The sequence below is a fragment of the Scyliorhinus torazame genome, chromosome 7, assembly GCF_047496885.1.
Source record: "Scyliorhinus torazame isolate Kashiwa2021f chromosome 7, sScyTor2.1, whole genome shotgun sequence".
Classification (NCBI taxonomy): domain Eukaryota; kingdom Metazoa; phylum Chordata; class Chondrichthyes; order Carcharhiniformes; family Scyliorhinidae; genus Scyliorhinus; species Scyliorhinus torazame.
This window is the reverse complement of record NC_092713.1, coordinates 186,942,005-186,956,697: the sequence shown is the minus strand read 5'-3', so window position 1 is coordinate 186,956,697 and position 14,693 is coordinate 186,942,005. Positions and strand designations below refer to the sequence as shown.

The window sequence follows — 14,693 nt, the reverse complement described above, 5'->3', positions numbered from 1 at the left end:
TATCATAGCCTTCGCCTCGTTTATCGCCCAAAGGCGGATCCTGATCGGTTGGAGGGCAACCTCTCCACCCTGTGCCCTGGTGTGGCGGGGGAACCTGTTGGAATTCTTGACTCTTGAGAAGGTTAAGTTTGAACTGAGGGGAAGGATGGAGGGGTTCTACAAATCATGGGCATTATTCATTATGCACATTTTGAAGAACTGGAAAACATCGAACATTAGTTGGGGCGTGTGGGTGGGAAGGTTGGGAGGAGGGGGGTTGTGTGTGTTAATGGCGACTATGGGTGATCCCTAATTCCTTTTTGTCATTTGATTGTGTGAACATGCGGGCTAATGTTTGTGGTTTGGAGGGAGGATGGGATCGTTGTTATTGATATGGGGATTGACATATTTGTCACTGATTATTGTTTATTGTTGGTGGGTGTAAATTTGGGAGAAAATGTGAAAAAGGAGGACAATAAAAATATTTTAAAAAATAATTTAGCATATGGCATTCCACTGGAGAATAAGATTTGAAGACATTCATTGCTTTTCATTGGAATTAAATATAACAATAAAAATATTATAATCACACATTTAATACTATTCATAACAGATATGACTAATCACATAATCATGAATAATTAAAAATACAATATAAGTTTATTAAGAATAATTACATATGTACAATGTAAGTATTACTAGTAATGAAAACATTCTTGAGATGTTTGTGCCGCAGGAGCTGAGAATTTACTGGTTCACAGGTTTCGAGCTCGAGGGGATCAGCTGGATAAACTTTGTCGAATTCTGATGCATCTATTCTAACAGCCTCTTTTTAATCTTTTCTTTCATTCTCACTAATTGCAGTTTAAACAAGAATAACTCCCTATAACTTGATTCACTCCCTCATTTTCCAGATCCATGGCTAGTGTCCTTTCAACGCTGGAGCTCACAGAGACAGCTTTGTGATTTCTCAGGTGAAAACACCATCTGACTGGAATCCCTTTGGCAAATTGAACATCACCAACAGAAACTCAAAATCTAAAATTAATGTGAAGAATTGAACTGCTTAATGCAGTCGTGCATAAAATGAAAATGAAAATCGCTTATTGTCACAAGTAGGCTTCAATGAAGTTACTGTGAAAAGCCCCTAGTCGCCACATTCCGGCGCCTATTCGGGGAGGCTGTTACGGGAATTGAACCGTACTGCTGGCCTGTGCTAAACAGCCCCAGCCCTGTGCTAAACAGCATAAGAGATAAACTATCAATAAGTCACAACAGCAGAGGCCACAGGCCGTGGCTGAAATGGCATCATAGAGACATGGGCCGGGATTTTCTGAAATACTGGCCAAGTGTTGACACTGGTGTCAAAACAGGCGCGGGCGACGGCGGCGTCAACGCGCCTACAGGCCCAGGCATTCACCCCTTCCGGCGGCGGAGTGATGTGCGTTCGAAAGCCGGCACGCCACAGTTGGCACGGGTCCGCACATGTACGTGGGTTGCCGTCTCCGCCCCGGCCAATATGGCGGAGCCGTACAGGGGCCCGGCATGGAGAAACATAGCCCCGCTACGATCAGTAGGACCGGATTGCAGGCCTGGCCACCGTGGAGTTGGATCGCAGGCTGGCCCCGGAGTCGGATCCCCCTGCCCCCCCACCAGGATGGCCCCCGCAGCCAGAACTCCGAGGTCCCGCTGGGTGGGGCCATATGTAACCAATGCCAGTGGGACTCGGCCTGTCGAGCACGGAGGATCGCCAGGGGGAGCGTGCTTTGAACGGCCCCCAAATGGCGTGGCGGCGACCGCACGGGCGCGATTGGTGGCGATTCTCCGGTCTCCGGAGAATCGGCGGCCCGGAGTCGGAGCGGCGTGGCGCGATTCCCGCGCCCTCCCCGGCGATTCTCCAACCCAGCGCGGGATTGGAGAATCCTGGCCAAGTTTCTTGAGGGCCACACAATGAAATAGGATGTGACGTTATCCAAAATCCCGAAACTAACTGATGTCACCAAGACTACAATATCAGAACGAATTTAACAATTTTAGGGATGTGTACCGACAATAAAATGCTGGAAATACAGGTTCAGTGAATTTGGTTTTAAATGTGTGTAAATTTATCAATAAGTCAGTGACCTCATAAAATGTCAAAATCCCAGTGTTGTAGTTTAACCGAACTCGGATTCTGTTGTTAGAGGGAAATGGTCGCAGGCGAGTGACATGGGAATTATGGCGGGCCCAGAGAGAACCAAAACCACAATATATGCACCAAGATTTATTGCTATTCCCAAGACCAGAATTTTCCCCCTCCCTCTCCGCACTCTTACTGACAATCCCTATTACCCAGTAATCCCCATTCGTCTCCACATCCCAGGAATGGGATCCTGAGGAGAAGCTCTGGGAACAGAGAACTTGAGGTCGATCTTTAAACCTCCCTGGATGAGCTGGGTAGGGCTGTTTCTGTTCAGTCCATGTAACTGATCTCAGATCATCAGACAGAACCAAGTTGCAATTTGCTGTCTTGGGATCCAGACTGAATGAGCTTTTCCCTAGAGAGGAGAGAAGAGGTTGGTCAGACAGGGTTATTCCATTCAGATCAATGATTGACAACTGCAGGGTAAGAGAGTCAGTATTTCCCAGGCACCGTCAGGCCCATATTACCTGCCAGACTGTATTCTTCCCAAGTTAAATAATAAAATAATCGCTTATTGTCACAAGTAGGCTTCAATGAAGTTACCATGAAAAGCCCCTAGTGGCCACATTCCGGCGCCTGTAAATAAAGGGCCTTCAATCAGAATCCCTGTTCAATAGCAGTGTGTAGCTCCCAGTGCTGTACACATTCAGTGCAAACACTGCAGTGAGTCACACAGTAACAGTCAGTTTAATTACACAAGCTGCTGACACTGAACACATTCTCCCAGATACAATTACCTGAATTTTTCACCTATTGGGTGTGCCGCAGTCAGCCTTGGACCGCAATTTCTTCCTGTCCAGCCAACTAAGAGCCAGCCAGTATAAAACATGCTCTGTGAAAGTCTGAGCGCTGCCAGTGAGAGTGAGAAGAGGGCAGGCGAAAAGGGAGGGTATGGGCTGACGTTTGTAATGTGCTCCCTCAGGGAGACAATCACTGTGGAGGTGTCTCAGGGAGCTGCTGATGTCAAAACCATGTCACAAGTGTCTAAGCAGCACAATCAAGCAGAAGCCTCAGTCCCCAGACAGCATGTCAATTTATTTCGGTCTTCACAGTTGATCCCACCCTAGATCGAAGTTGCAGCTAAAATGTAAAGGCTGCTTGGCCATTCGGCACGTCCATTAATCAGAAAAGTAGACATGACATGTAAAATTGTGTCCAATTGCCCCCTGAATGGGCTACGTTGCCTCCTTGATTTTCGGTGGATATGCTTCTGACTCTTGTGCGTGGCCATTACCTGAAATATTGAGCGAGTGTGCGAGATGTTGGGACGCAGGGCCAACACCTTTTGCGATTTCACGCACTTCCAGGATGGATGCCCGCCAGCCCGATCAACGTAAAACTCTGGCCAATGTAGAAGATTCATAGGAACACAACACCGTCTCCAGCTTCAGAGTTCCAACACCACAATCTCAGCACTGGGTGTATAGGGAACACACAGCTCACAAAAGTGTGTCCTGGACTCTCTCCCTCCTGTTACTGTCCTATCCTGAATACAGAAGTGTGTCCTGAACTCTCCCCCTCCTGTTACTGTCCCATCCTGAATACAGCCTGAATGAATCCTCCATCAGTTTGCATAATGCATGGAAGATTTTATTGTAAATTCAGATGAATTTGATGTCCTTTCTATATATTAAGCCATGGTGCACTGTTTTATGATCTCTGTGTTGAGTTCGACAGGCAATAAAACGACAGCATGCAAAACTGTTCCTCACTAAGCTTCAGTGGAAAGTATGAGAGCCGATAGCGAGAGTGAGATGCAGAATTGAAGTGGTAAGCAACTGGAAGCTCAGCACCATGTTTGCAGATTGAATAAATAATGTCATTAAATCAATCTGCTAGTGTAAATGAGACTGTATCACGAGCAGTTGATATAGTTTTACTAAATTGGAAGATGTCCCAGTATATCACTGTTTCCACTGGATGGAGTGTTTTGTTCCTTGGCCAGTGCAATGGAAGGAGGTGAAAAGTCAGCTGTTGCATCTCCTGTGTTTACACAGGAAGATCCCATGGGAAGGGGAGGTGATGTTGAATGTGCCAAAAGTGTGGACCACATTTGGAAGGAATGGCCTCTTCAGAATGCATTTTGCAGCAGGGAAACTGCACAGGGATGAGGATCATTCCCAGCCCAGAGTCTGTGAGAGAGAGAGAGAGAGGAGTTCCAGCAGGACGGGATGAAAATGTTAAATTAAAAAATAAATTGCAATGGGGGATCAGAACATTGAGACAGTGGAGGGAAATTGGCTGGGAATCCACTTCATGGCGTTTGTCAGGCAAGATCCCCTCAGGGGATCTTTTGCTAATGCTGTTGGGGAGAGTTTAAACTGATGTGCAGGGGGATGGGAACCAAATGAGGAGGTTAGTGGACAGTAAGGAGGTAGTAACTAAAGCCTGTAAGGAACTGGATCATGAAGTCAGCGCGACTAAGGGGAAGAGTAGGCAGAGAGCAGATGATGAACGGAAAGGGACTGGTGGTCTGAGGTGCATTTGTTTTAATGAAAGACGTGTAGTAGGTAAGGCAGATGAACTTAGGGTTCGGATTAGTACCTGGGAGTATGATGTCATTGCTATTACTGAGACTTGGTTAAGGGAAGGGCATGATTGGCAACTAAATATCCCAGGAAATTGATGCTTCAGGCGGGATAGAGAGGGAGGTAAAAGGGGTGGAGGAGTTGCATTACTGGTCAGAGAGGATATCACAGCTGTGCTGAAGGAGGGCACTATGGAGGACTCGAGCAGTGAGGCGATATGGGCAGAGCTCAGAAATAGGAAGGGTGCGGTAACAATGTTGGGGCTGTACTACAGATCTCCCAACAGCGAGCGTGAGATAAAGGTACAAATATGTAAACAGATTATGGAAAGACGTAGGAGCAACAGGGTGGTGGTGATAGGAGATTTTAATTTTCCCAACATTAACTGGGATACACTTAGTGTCAGAGGTCTAGATGGAGCAGAATTTGTCAGGAGCAGAATTTGTCAGGAGCATCCAGGAGGGTTTTGAAATGAAAAATGAAATGAAAATCGCTTATTGTCACAAGTAGGCTTCAAATGAAGTTACTGTGAAAAACCCCTAGTCGCCACATTCCGGCGCCTGTTACGGGAATCGAACTGTGCTGCTGGCCTGCCTTGGTCTGCTTTCAAAGCCAGCGATTTAGTCCTGTGCTAAACAGCCCCTAAAATTGCTTATTGTCACAAGTAGGCTTCAAATGAAGTTACTGTGAAAAGCCTCTAGTCGCCACATTCCGGCACCTGTTCGGGGAGGCTGGTACGGGAATTGAACCGTGCTGCTGGCCTGCCTTGGTCTGCTTTCAAAGCCAGCTCTTTAGCCCTGTGCTAAACCAGCTCTACTATTTTTCTGGAGCAGTATGTAAATAGTCCAACTCGGGAAGGGGCCATCCTGGACCTGGTGTCAGGGAATGAGCCCGGCCAGGTGGTTGAAGTTACAGTAGGGGATTACTTTGGGAATAGTGATCACAATTCCCTAAGTTTTAGAATACTTATGGACAAAGATGAGAGTGGTCCTAAACGAAGAGTGCTAAATTGGGGGAAGGCCAACTATACCAAAATTCGGCAGGAGCTGGAGAATGTGGATTGGGAGCAGCTGTTTGAAGGTAAATCCACATTTGATATGTGGGAGGCTTTTAAAGAGAGGTTGATTAGAGTGCAGGACAGACATGTCCCTGTGAAAATGAGAGATAGAAATGGCAAGATTAGGAAACCATGGATGACAGGTGAAATTGTGAGACTAGCTAAGAGGAAAAAGGAACCATACATAAGGTCTAGGCGCCTGAAGACAGACAAAGCTTAGGAAGAATATCGGGAATGTAGGACCAATCTGAAACGAGGAATCAAGAGGGCTAAAAGGGGTCATGAAATATCTTTAGCAAACAGGGTCAAGAAAAATCCCAAAGCCTTTTATTTATATATAAGGAGCAAGAGGGTAGCTAGAGAAAGGGTTGGCCCACTCAAGGACAAAGGAGGAAAGTTATGCGTGGAGTCAGAGAAAATGAGTGAGATTCTTAACGAGTACTTTGCATCGGTATTCGCCAAGGGAGGGACATGACGGATGTTGAGGTTAGTGATAGATGTTTGATTACCCTAGGACAAGTCGGCATAAGGAGGGAGGATGTGTTGGGTATTCTAAAAGGTATTAAGGTGGACAAGTCCCCAGGTCCGGATGGGATCTATCCCAGGTTACTGAGGGAAGTGAGAGAGGAAATAGCTGGGGCCTTAACAGATATCTTTGCAGCATCCTTGAACACGGGGGAGGTACCGGAGGACTGGAGAATTGCTAATGTTGTCCCCTTGTTTAAGAAGGGTAGCAGGGATTTTCCAGGTAATTATAGACCGGTGAGCCTGACGTCAGTGGTAGGGAAGCTGCTGGAGACGATACTGAGGGATAGGATCTATTCCCATTTGGAAGAAAATGGGCTTATCAGTGATAGGCAACATGGTTTTGTGCAGGGAAGGTCATGTCTTACCAACTTAATAGAATTCTTTGAGGAAGTGACAAAGTTGATTGATGAGGGAAGGGCTGTAGATGTCATATACATGGACTTCAGTAAGGCGTTTGATAAGGTTCCCCATGGTAGGCTGATGGAGAAAGTGAAGTCTCATGGGGTCCAGGGTGTACTAGCTAGATGGATAAAGACCTGGCTGGGCAACAGGAGAGAGAGAGTAGTAGTGGAAGGGAGTTTCTCAAAATGGAGAAATGTGACCAGTGGTGTTCCACAGGGATCTGCTGGGATCACTGTTGTTTGTGATATACATAAATGATCTGGAGGAAGGTATAAGTGGTCTGATTAGCAAGTTTGCAGATGACACTAAGATTGGTGGAGTAACAGATAGTGAAGGGGACTGTCAGCGAATACAGCAGAATATAGATAGATTGGAGAGTTGGGCGGAGAAATGGCAGATGGAGATCAATCCGGGCAAATGTGAGGTGGTGCACTTTGGAAGATCCAATTCAAGAGCGAACTATACGGTAAATGAAAAAGCCCTGGGGAAAATTGATGTACAGAGAGATCTGGGTGTTCAGGTCCATTGTACCCTGAAGGTGGCTGCAGAGGTCGATAGAATGGTCAAGAAGGCATACGGCATGCTTTCCATCATCGGAAGGGGTATTGAGTACAAGAGTTGGCAGGTCATGTTACAGTTGTATAAGACTTTGGTTCGGCCACATTTGGAATACTGCATACAGTTCTGGTCGCCACATTACCAAAAGGATGTGGATGCTTTGGAGAGGGTGCAGAGGAGGTTCACCAGGATGTTGCCTGGTATGGAGGGCGCTAGCTATGAAGAGAAGTTGAGTAGATTAGGATTATTTTCATTAGAAAGACGGAGATTGAGGGGGGACCTCACTGAGGTCTACAAAATCATGAGGTATAGACAGGGTGGATAGCAAGAAGCTTTTTCCCAGAGTGGGGGACTCAATTACTAAGGGTCACGAGTTCAAGGTGAGAGGGGTAATGTTTCAGGGAGATATACGTGGAAAGTTCTTTACACAGAGGGTGGTGGGTGCCTGGAACGCATTGCCGGTGAAGGTGGTAGAGGCGGGCACGATAGCGTAATTTAAGATGTATCTAGACAGATACATGAATGGGCAGGGAGCAGAGGGATACAGATCCTTAGAAAATAGGCGACAGTTTTAGATAGAGGATCTGGATCGGCGCTGGCTTGGAGGGCCAAAGGGCCTGTTCCTGTGCAGTAATTTTTCTTTGTTCTTTGTTTACTGATTTTTAATAAGGGAAATGGGGCAAAGAAATGGGGTGGGATTCCCTGGTCTACCAGCTGCGTGTTTCTCGGCGACAGGAGGCAGTGCGTCCCATTCATTGGCAGCAGGATTCTCTGCTCCTGCCGCTGTCAATGGGATATCCCATTGAAGTCACCCCACGCTGCTGGGGAACCCACGGGCAGGGATGCGCTGCTGGCGGGACAGAGAATCCTGCTGCTAGTGAACGACCAGAGAATTCCGGCCATGGAGTTAGGTCTCAGAGCAGACAGGATCTCATTGAATATGGAACAGACTCGAAGGGTTAAGTGACATCTTTCTGTTCCTGTCTCTCTTCTGTACATGAAACGTTTGCTCTCCAATCTGCAGGGGACTTTCAGGGCCCCGAAGTGCTTCTCGCAGCTCTGGCTGCAGATAAGGGGGCCTGCACTTCCGGTCAGGAGTCCACGCATGCGCACGGGTGCGGCCTGCCTGCGCGACATGGCGGACTCGCATCGCGGACCCTGATGCAGAGGTAGGTCCCCACGAGATCGCGCACGCCCATAGATCGGTGCCGCCCAATTGCTTGCCTGACCGTCCATGAGGCACCCCCCCCCCGTGAAGAATCCCCACCATCAGGGTGGCCGTGGACTGAGTCCACAGCCGCCACCGACTATTCCCGATATGCGAAACGTGATTAGAACCACGCCATGGGAACTCGGCCAGTTTTCCTTGGAGAATAGCCACGGAAGCCTCAGTCAATGGCCCCCTACCCGCGCCGTGTAGACCGCGCAAGCGCGCAATTTACAGCGATTCTCCGGGGATCGGAGTGTCGCGGGAGCGGCATCGGACCGGATTTCGGCGTATCCGCCAATTCTCCGCCCCGTGCTGATCGTGATTTCGGCGCCGAGGCTCGGAGAATCCAGCCCCCTGTTCCTGACACTTAAACTAATAGAGAGCTGTGACGAAGGAACAGGAGCAGGAACTCAAATCTCATATACTTAACTGAAGAAATATCACCGAGAATGAAAGGGTTAAATGGAAACAAAGGATTAGTAGAAAAACAAAGGGTTAATTAAAAAAATGAGAGGGTTAAATATAAATTAAAGTCAGTGTGATTCCTGTTTTGGATTACAAACTCGCCTTCGGATATTCCCGCACTCCCACTCATCCCCGTTGATGGCTGGAGGATGTTCCCTGCGACAGCGACTGCCCCAGAGGAGTTGTGTGGAGAAGAAGTTACGTTCGATGGGCCCCTGTAATCGGTGGCAGCTGTCACTGTAAACAAAGCACACAGTGATTGGGAATTGTGACACAGAGAGGTCCAGTCTCCTTAATATTACACAGTGGTGGGTTCTAAATTCCATCCGTATAAATTCCTACATTACAACAGTGACTACACCTCAAAAATAAAATTTCATTCTAAAGGCATTTGGGATGTCCTGAGGTTGCCCCATAAATAAAATTCTTCCTTTATTTTTAAACATACTGACATGTCTGTGGGGGACGGTGTGCCTTTAAGAAACATTCTGATTGACGCAGGATTCTCCACCGTCCAACGCTGAAATCGGGAAAGCCAATTGGGCGGATAATAATCTTTATTGTCACAAATAGGCTTACAATAACACTGCAATGAAGTTACTGTGAAAAGCCCCACATTCCGGCGCCTGTTCGGGTACACAGAGGGAGAATTCAGAATGTCTAAATTACCTAACAGCACGTCTTTCAGGACTTGTGGGAGGAAACTGGAGCATCTGGAGGATACCACGTAGACACAGGCTCTGCACAGACAGTAACTCAAGCTGGGAATCGAACATGGGACCCTGGCGCTGTGAAGCAACAGTGCTAACCATTATGCTACCGCGCCCACAGAGAAACCGTTGTGACACGGAAATCATGGCGGATGCTGGGTTCACGCCAAATCGCAATTCTCCGGTGCCTCGACAGCGGCGTCAGTGCATTCCACTCCGCAAGTACAGTAAACGATGTCTGCATATCATTAGTGGGCCTGACCCGGTATTCTCCGGGGCCTCTGCAATTATCGGCCTCCACTGGGGGGAATTCCCTGCCGGCGAGGTTTACTTGTGCTTTTAAAAATCGAGAAGCAGGCGCTGTGGCTGATGAGGGAGAGAGGCACAACCGTGGGCTGCCGGTCCTGACACTTGCCTGGCTGGCTGACATGGGGATGCCCTGCCAGAGCCGGGGTGACCCACCATGGGACTGAGGCAGTGTCCCGGCAAGGATTGCCATTGCTGTGGCCCGCTGGCTACCCACTGGCTACCCAGTTTGACCTGGTTGGGCACAGGTGTATGCACTACGCTAAAAGGTTGGCCTTTCACCCCCTGCAGACTATGCATATTGGAATACAACCAGCAATGGTGGCCTTCCTCCTATTCGCCGCAGCCCTGGGAGATGCAGTGCAGCTGTATGAGCTAGAGCTGCTCGACGAGGAGAGCTGCAGCAGTGGAGCCTGCCTCAGAGGAACAGGAGGCAGCGTTGAGGATGGAGAGTCGGCCGCCCAACCAGCCGAGGTGAAGGAGGTGCAAAGGAGGCACTGCATGAGGCCTCGTGTGTATCAGCAATGCCTGTAATTTGAGGACCTGCTGGACCGGGCATGCCATCGAAGACTCTGGCTGAGCAGGGGGACAGTGCGACATATCTGCCGGATCATGACGCACCTGGCACCAAGCGGGAATGGGGGAGGACACCCTCTCCCACTGGCTATTAAGGTGACTGCCGCCTGGACTTCCCAATGATGGTCGCCTGAACTTCCAGTGGCAGTCATGGAGTGAGAAGTTGAAGGCGTTAGTTTTGACACTTTATATCCATAGTGGGGTAGCTCCGGCAGGAAATGGTGCAAAAGGTACAGAAGGAGAAGTTCTCCCCAAGATTGGCATATCTACTGGCTACCCAGACCCGACAAAAAACAGTTAAAGACCTGGCTAAGGATTGGAGGGGACCTGTGGCGCAGCAACAATTGCGTAAAAGGCAGAGGGGGAAAGGTCGCCACCAGAGGGAAAGCCCCAGATGGAGCAGTTAGTTGATGGCCTTCATCAAAGATGAATTTTGCCAGCAAAGGAAGGATTCTCATGACGAATGTTCGAAGTCCATTGATGGACAGTAGCATCTCTGCAAGGATTGATGGACCATGTAGAGAGGCACAAGGAGCGGCGATACACGAGGTGGAGAATGTGGTGTCCGACCAGCGCGATCAGATCATATCTTCGGAGGCGGAGATCCTGGAGAACCAATGCAAATCGCTGAGTGAAGGTTGGGGAGCAGGAGAACAAGTCCAGGCGAGGTCTGCAAAAGGATGTGGAAGGAACGAGCGCCACAAAATACGTGTCAAGGATGTTGGCTGTGTTGGGGGGAGGTGGGGGGGGGGGTGGAGCGTGCTGGTCAAGGCCCCAGAGGTGGACAGGGCCCACAGGTCTCTAAGGCAGAAGTCGAGAGCAGGGGAGCTGCCATGGGTGGTCATTGTGTGGTTGCATAAGTTTGTGGAAAAGGAGAAGATCTACAATGGACCATGCAAAAGTGAGACTGTGATTGAAGGGAATCATGTCCAAATATGCCAGGACATTGGTACAGAGCTGGCAAAGAGACGTGCTGGATTCAACAGGGCCAAGGCGGTGTTGTACTGAAGGGAGATTCAGTTTGAGGTACTGTACCCGGCAGAATTGTGGGCCACATTTGAAAGCCGGGAGTATTATTTTGAAATGCCAGAAGAGGCCAATTACTTTATAAGGGACCATAAACTGGGGGAGAACTGAAAGGTGGTGTGAGATAGAGGAGCTATATCTGGAAAGGTTGGATGTTATGGCTATTGTGTGTTGCCGGAATTTTTTCTTTTTCTTTGGGGAGTTCTAAGTTTGCGAGGGGGTAATTGTATCCCCCCCCACCCCTGGTTTGGAGGGGGCGATTTTGGGTGACCTTTCTTTGCAGGTAACTGGTGTGTATGGTGGGGCTTGCTGGGTGGGGTTGCTGTCTGAGGGGCATTCAGGTGGGTAGGCGGGTCGTTTGCACAGGCTAAGGAGGGACAGGTGGAGGCAGAGGGGTGTGCCTTCGAGTAGGAGTTGCCATGTTCACACAAAATGCTGGTGAACGGAGGTGAGGTGGGGTAGGAGCTTGCGAGAGGTGGCCAGGCTGGGGCGGGGTCGCAACATGGCAGAGTTGAGACAGAGCATGGTCATGGGTGGAGAGGGGGCCATCTTGGATGGGCCCGGTTTAGGGTTGTATTAGAAGCGGGTTTTTGCACACCTGAGGAGTTTGAAGGCAGAGATGATCTTTTTACAGGAGACACAATTCTGGGTGAAGGATCAGGGTTTGAGGAAGGGATGGGTGAGACAAGTACTTCACTCAGGGTGCGGCCACTTTGTTTAAAAAAAGGACAGGGTTTGTGGGGGCCAAGGAAGTCCGGGACCCAAGGGTAGATATGTGATTGTGAGTGGGGTGCTGGAGGGGTTATGCACCAAATTGGGATAATGAAGGGTTTACGGGGTACAATTCCAGACTTAAATATGCACCAGTTGATTATGGGTGGAGATTTCAATTGCGTGACGGAACCAGGAATGGACAGGTCGAGCCCCAAGTCATGAGAAAGTTGAGGATGGTGAAGGAATTGGGAGGGTTTATGGAATGTATGGGAATGGTTGTTCCATGGAGGTTTAAGAACCCAGTGGGGAGGGAGTACTCCTTCTCCCCTGTGTATAACTTTCATTTGTTTGAGGTGAGTCGAGCGGTGTTGATGAGGGTTGAGGAGGCGGAGTACGTGGGAATTGTGATAACAGATCATGCGCCACATTGGCTGGAGGTGAAGTTTAGCTCAGAGCAAGTGCAGAGGCCAGGGTGGAGGCTTGATTCAGGTCTTTTGGCAGATGGGGGCTTTTCACAGTAACATCATTGAAGCCTACTTGTGACAATAAGCGATTATTATTAAGGTTTTTTGTGAAAAGGTGAAGTTGGTGATTGGGGATTACGTGGAGCTGAATCAGAAGAGGGAAGTGTCAGCGGCTACGTTTTGGGAGGCGTCAAAGGCAGTGGTCTGAGGGGAGATTATCTTATTCAAGGCGCATAGGAGGAGGAGGGAGAAGCATGGACAGTTGCTGGATGAGATAGTTGAGGCGGCTCCCACTAAGGAGTTGTCAGCTGAGAGGAAGAGGTTGCAGGGATAGTTCGATGGGTTGACAATGGGAAGGGCAGACTTCCGCTTGTGACCATGGAGTGATTGGTCACATAAAGGGCTGTTCCTGTTCAAAGTCACAGAAAAGGGCTCTTTTTACCCAGATCCGGGTGGAATTTTGATAAAAAGGCATAGGTAAATGTTAGAGGAGTAGTTTACCCCTGGAATGGTATGACTTCTGATCACTGGAGTCGGCAGAAAACAGTGAGAGTTGAAAGAGTCTTGTGCTTCACAGACAGTCTCTTCCAGCATGCAGGCGGGGGAGGGGCAAGCTGTAAGGCCCCAGATACAGGAACTGATGACTTTTATCAAGAAGGAATTCCATAAACAGAGGAAAGAATGCATGAGGATCATGCAAAGGCCATTGCGGAAGCTGTGGCACCCCCAAAGAGTATTTTGGAGCGGATGGAGAGGTGTTTGGGGGTGCAGGGGTCACAGATTCGGGAGATTGAAGGAGTGATCTCGGACCACAGCGATCATGCGGTGGCTCTGGAGGCGGAGGTGGGGCTCCTAGGAGACCTTTGTAAAACGCTGAGGGCAAAGGTGGAGGAGCAGAATGCCTCGAGAAGGCAGAACGTGCGAATAGTGGGCCTGCCTGAAGGGGTGGAAGGTGTGAGTGCCACGAGGTACGTCTCGAGGATGCTGGTGGGGCTGGTGGCAGAAGGGGTGCTAGATAAGGCACCTGAAGTGGACCGAGCGCATAAGTCTCTGAGGCAAAAGCCTAGAGCTGGGGAGCCGCCGCGGACGGTGATCGTGAGACTCCATAAATTTGTGGAGAAAGAGAAAATTCTACGGTGGGACAGGGAGAAGCCTATCTGCGACTGGGAGGGAAATAACGTCCAGATTTATCAGGACATCGGAGCCGAGTTGGCAAAACGGCAGGCAGGTTTCAACAAGGCCAAGGCGGTGCTGTACTGGCGGCAGATCAGGTTTGGGGTGCTCTACCCGGCGAAATTATGGGTGACGTTTGGAGGCCGGGAGTATTATTTCAAGACCCTAGAAGCGGCCGAAGACTTCATTAAGGAGCATAAACTGGGGGAGAACTGAGTGGACAATGCTTGGGAACCGGGGTGCTGGCACTATGTAATGGTCGGGAGCATGTTTGAAGTGGGTGTAGGGATTGGGGGATTTTCGCCTTTTTTGCGGGGGGTGGGGGGGGGGGGGGGGTCCTGTTCAATGTTGAGATTGTAAGGAGTTGTAGTGGTGAAAAGTTTATGTGGGGATGGATGTTCCCATCTCCCCTCCTGTTTTATGGGACTGTTTGTGTTTAACATCTGTTTGCTTTTGGAGAAGGCTAACTGGAGTTCAGGAGAAGTCCTTGTTTGGGTGGGGGAGGGTAAGGCCAGCAGGAGGCCTTCTTCTTTGAGCTGAGGAATGGGGTCACTAGTATGGGCCTTTGGGCAGGGGCAGCCGCGCTAGCAGATTATGCTGGTGAACGGAGGTGAGGTGATAGGGGAGAAGGCCAAGAGGGATGGCCGGGGGAAGGGGGGAAAGGGGAAGTGGGGGGGGAAGAAGGGGAAGGGGAAAAATGGGGGGGGGGAGGGTTCTGCGACGCGGCAGGGGGTGAGAGATGACATGGTCAAGGGTGAAGAAAGGGGCCATCTGGGATGGGCTAGATAGAGTGGAATTAAAGGAGCAGGAGTTAA

General features: G+C 49.4%; 1 protein-coding gene across 4 annotated transcripts in view; it reads right to left on the bottom strand.

The window, feature by feature from the left end:
* Nucleotides 1-617: 617 nt before the first annotated feature.
* The window catches only part of LOC140426742 (E3 ubiquitin/ISG15 ligase TRIM25-like), a 200,225-nt gene continuing 186,149 nt past the window's right edge, over nucleotides 618-14,693 (bottom strand). For 3 of the 4 annotated variants that reach the window (XM_072511871.1, XM_072511872.1, XM_072511876.1), the window contains 2 exons: nucleotides 9,012-9,146; nucleotides 618-2,516 (listed from right to left, as the gene is read on the bottom strand). In XM_072511871.1, coding sequence (XP_072367972.1) covers nucleotides 1,993-2,516; nucleotides 9,012-9,146 — 659 coding nt within the window. In that variant the 3' untranslated portion in view covers nucleotides 618-1,992. The remainder of the gene's footprint in view (nucleotides 2,517-9,011; nucleotides 9,147-14,693) is intronic. The other variant, XM_072511873.1, reaches the window with a different exon arrangement.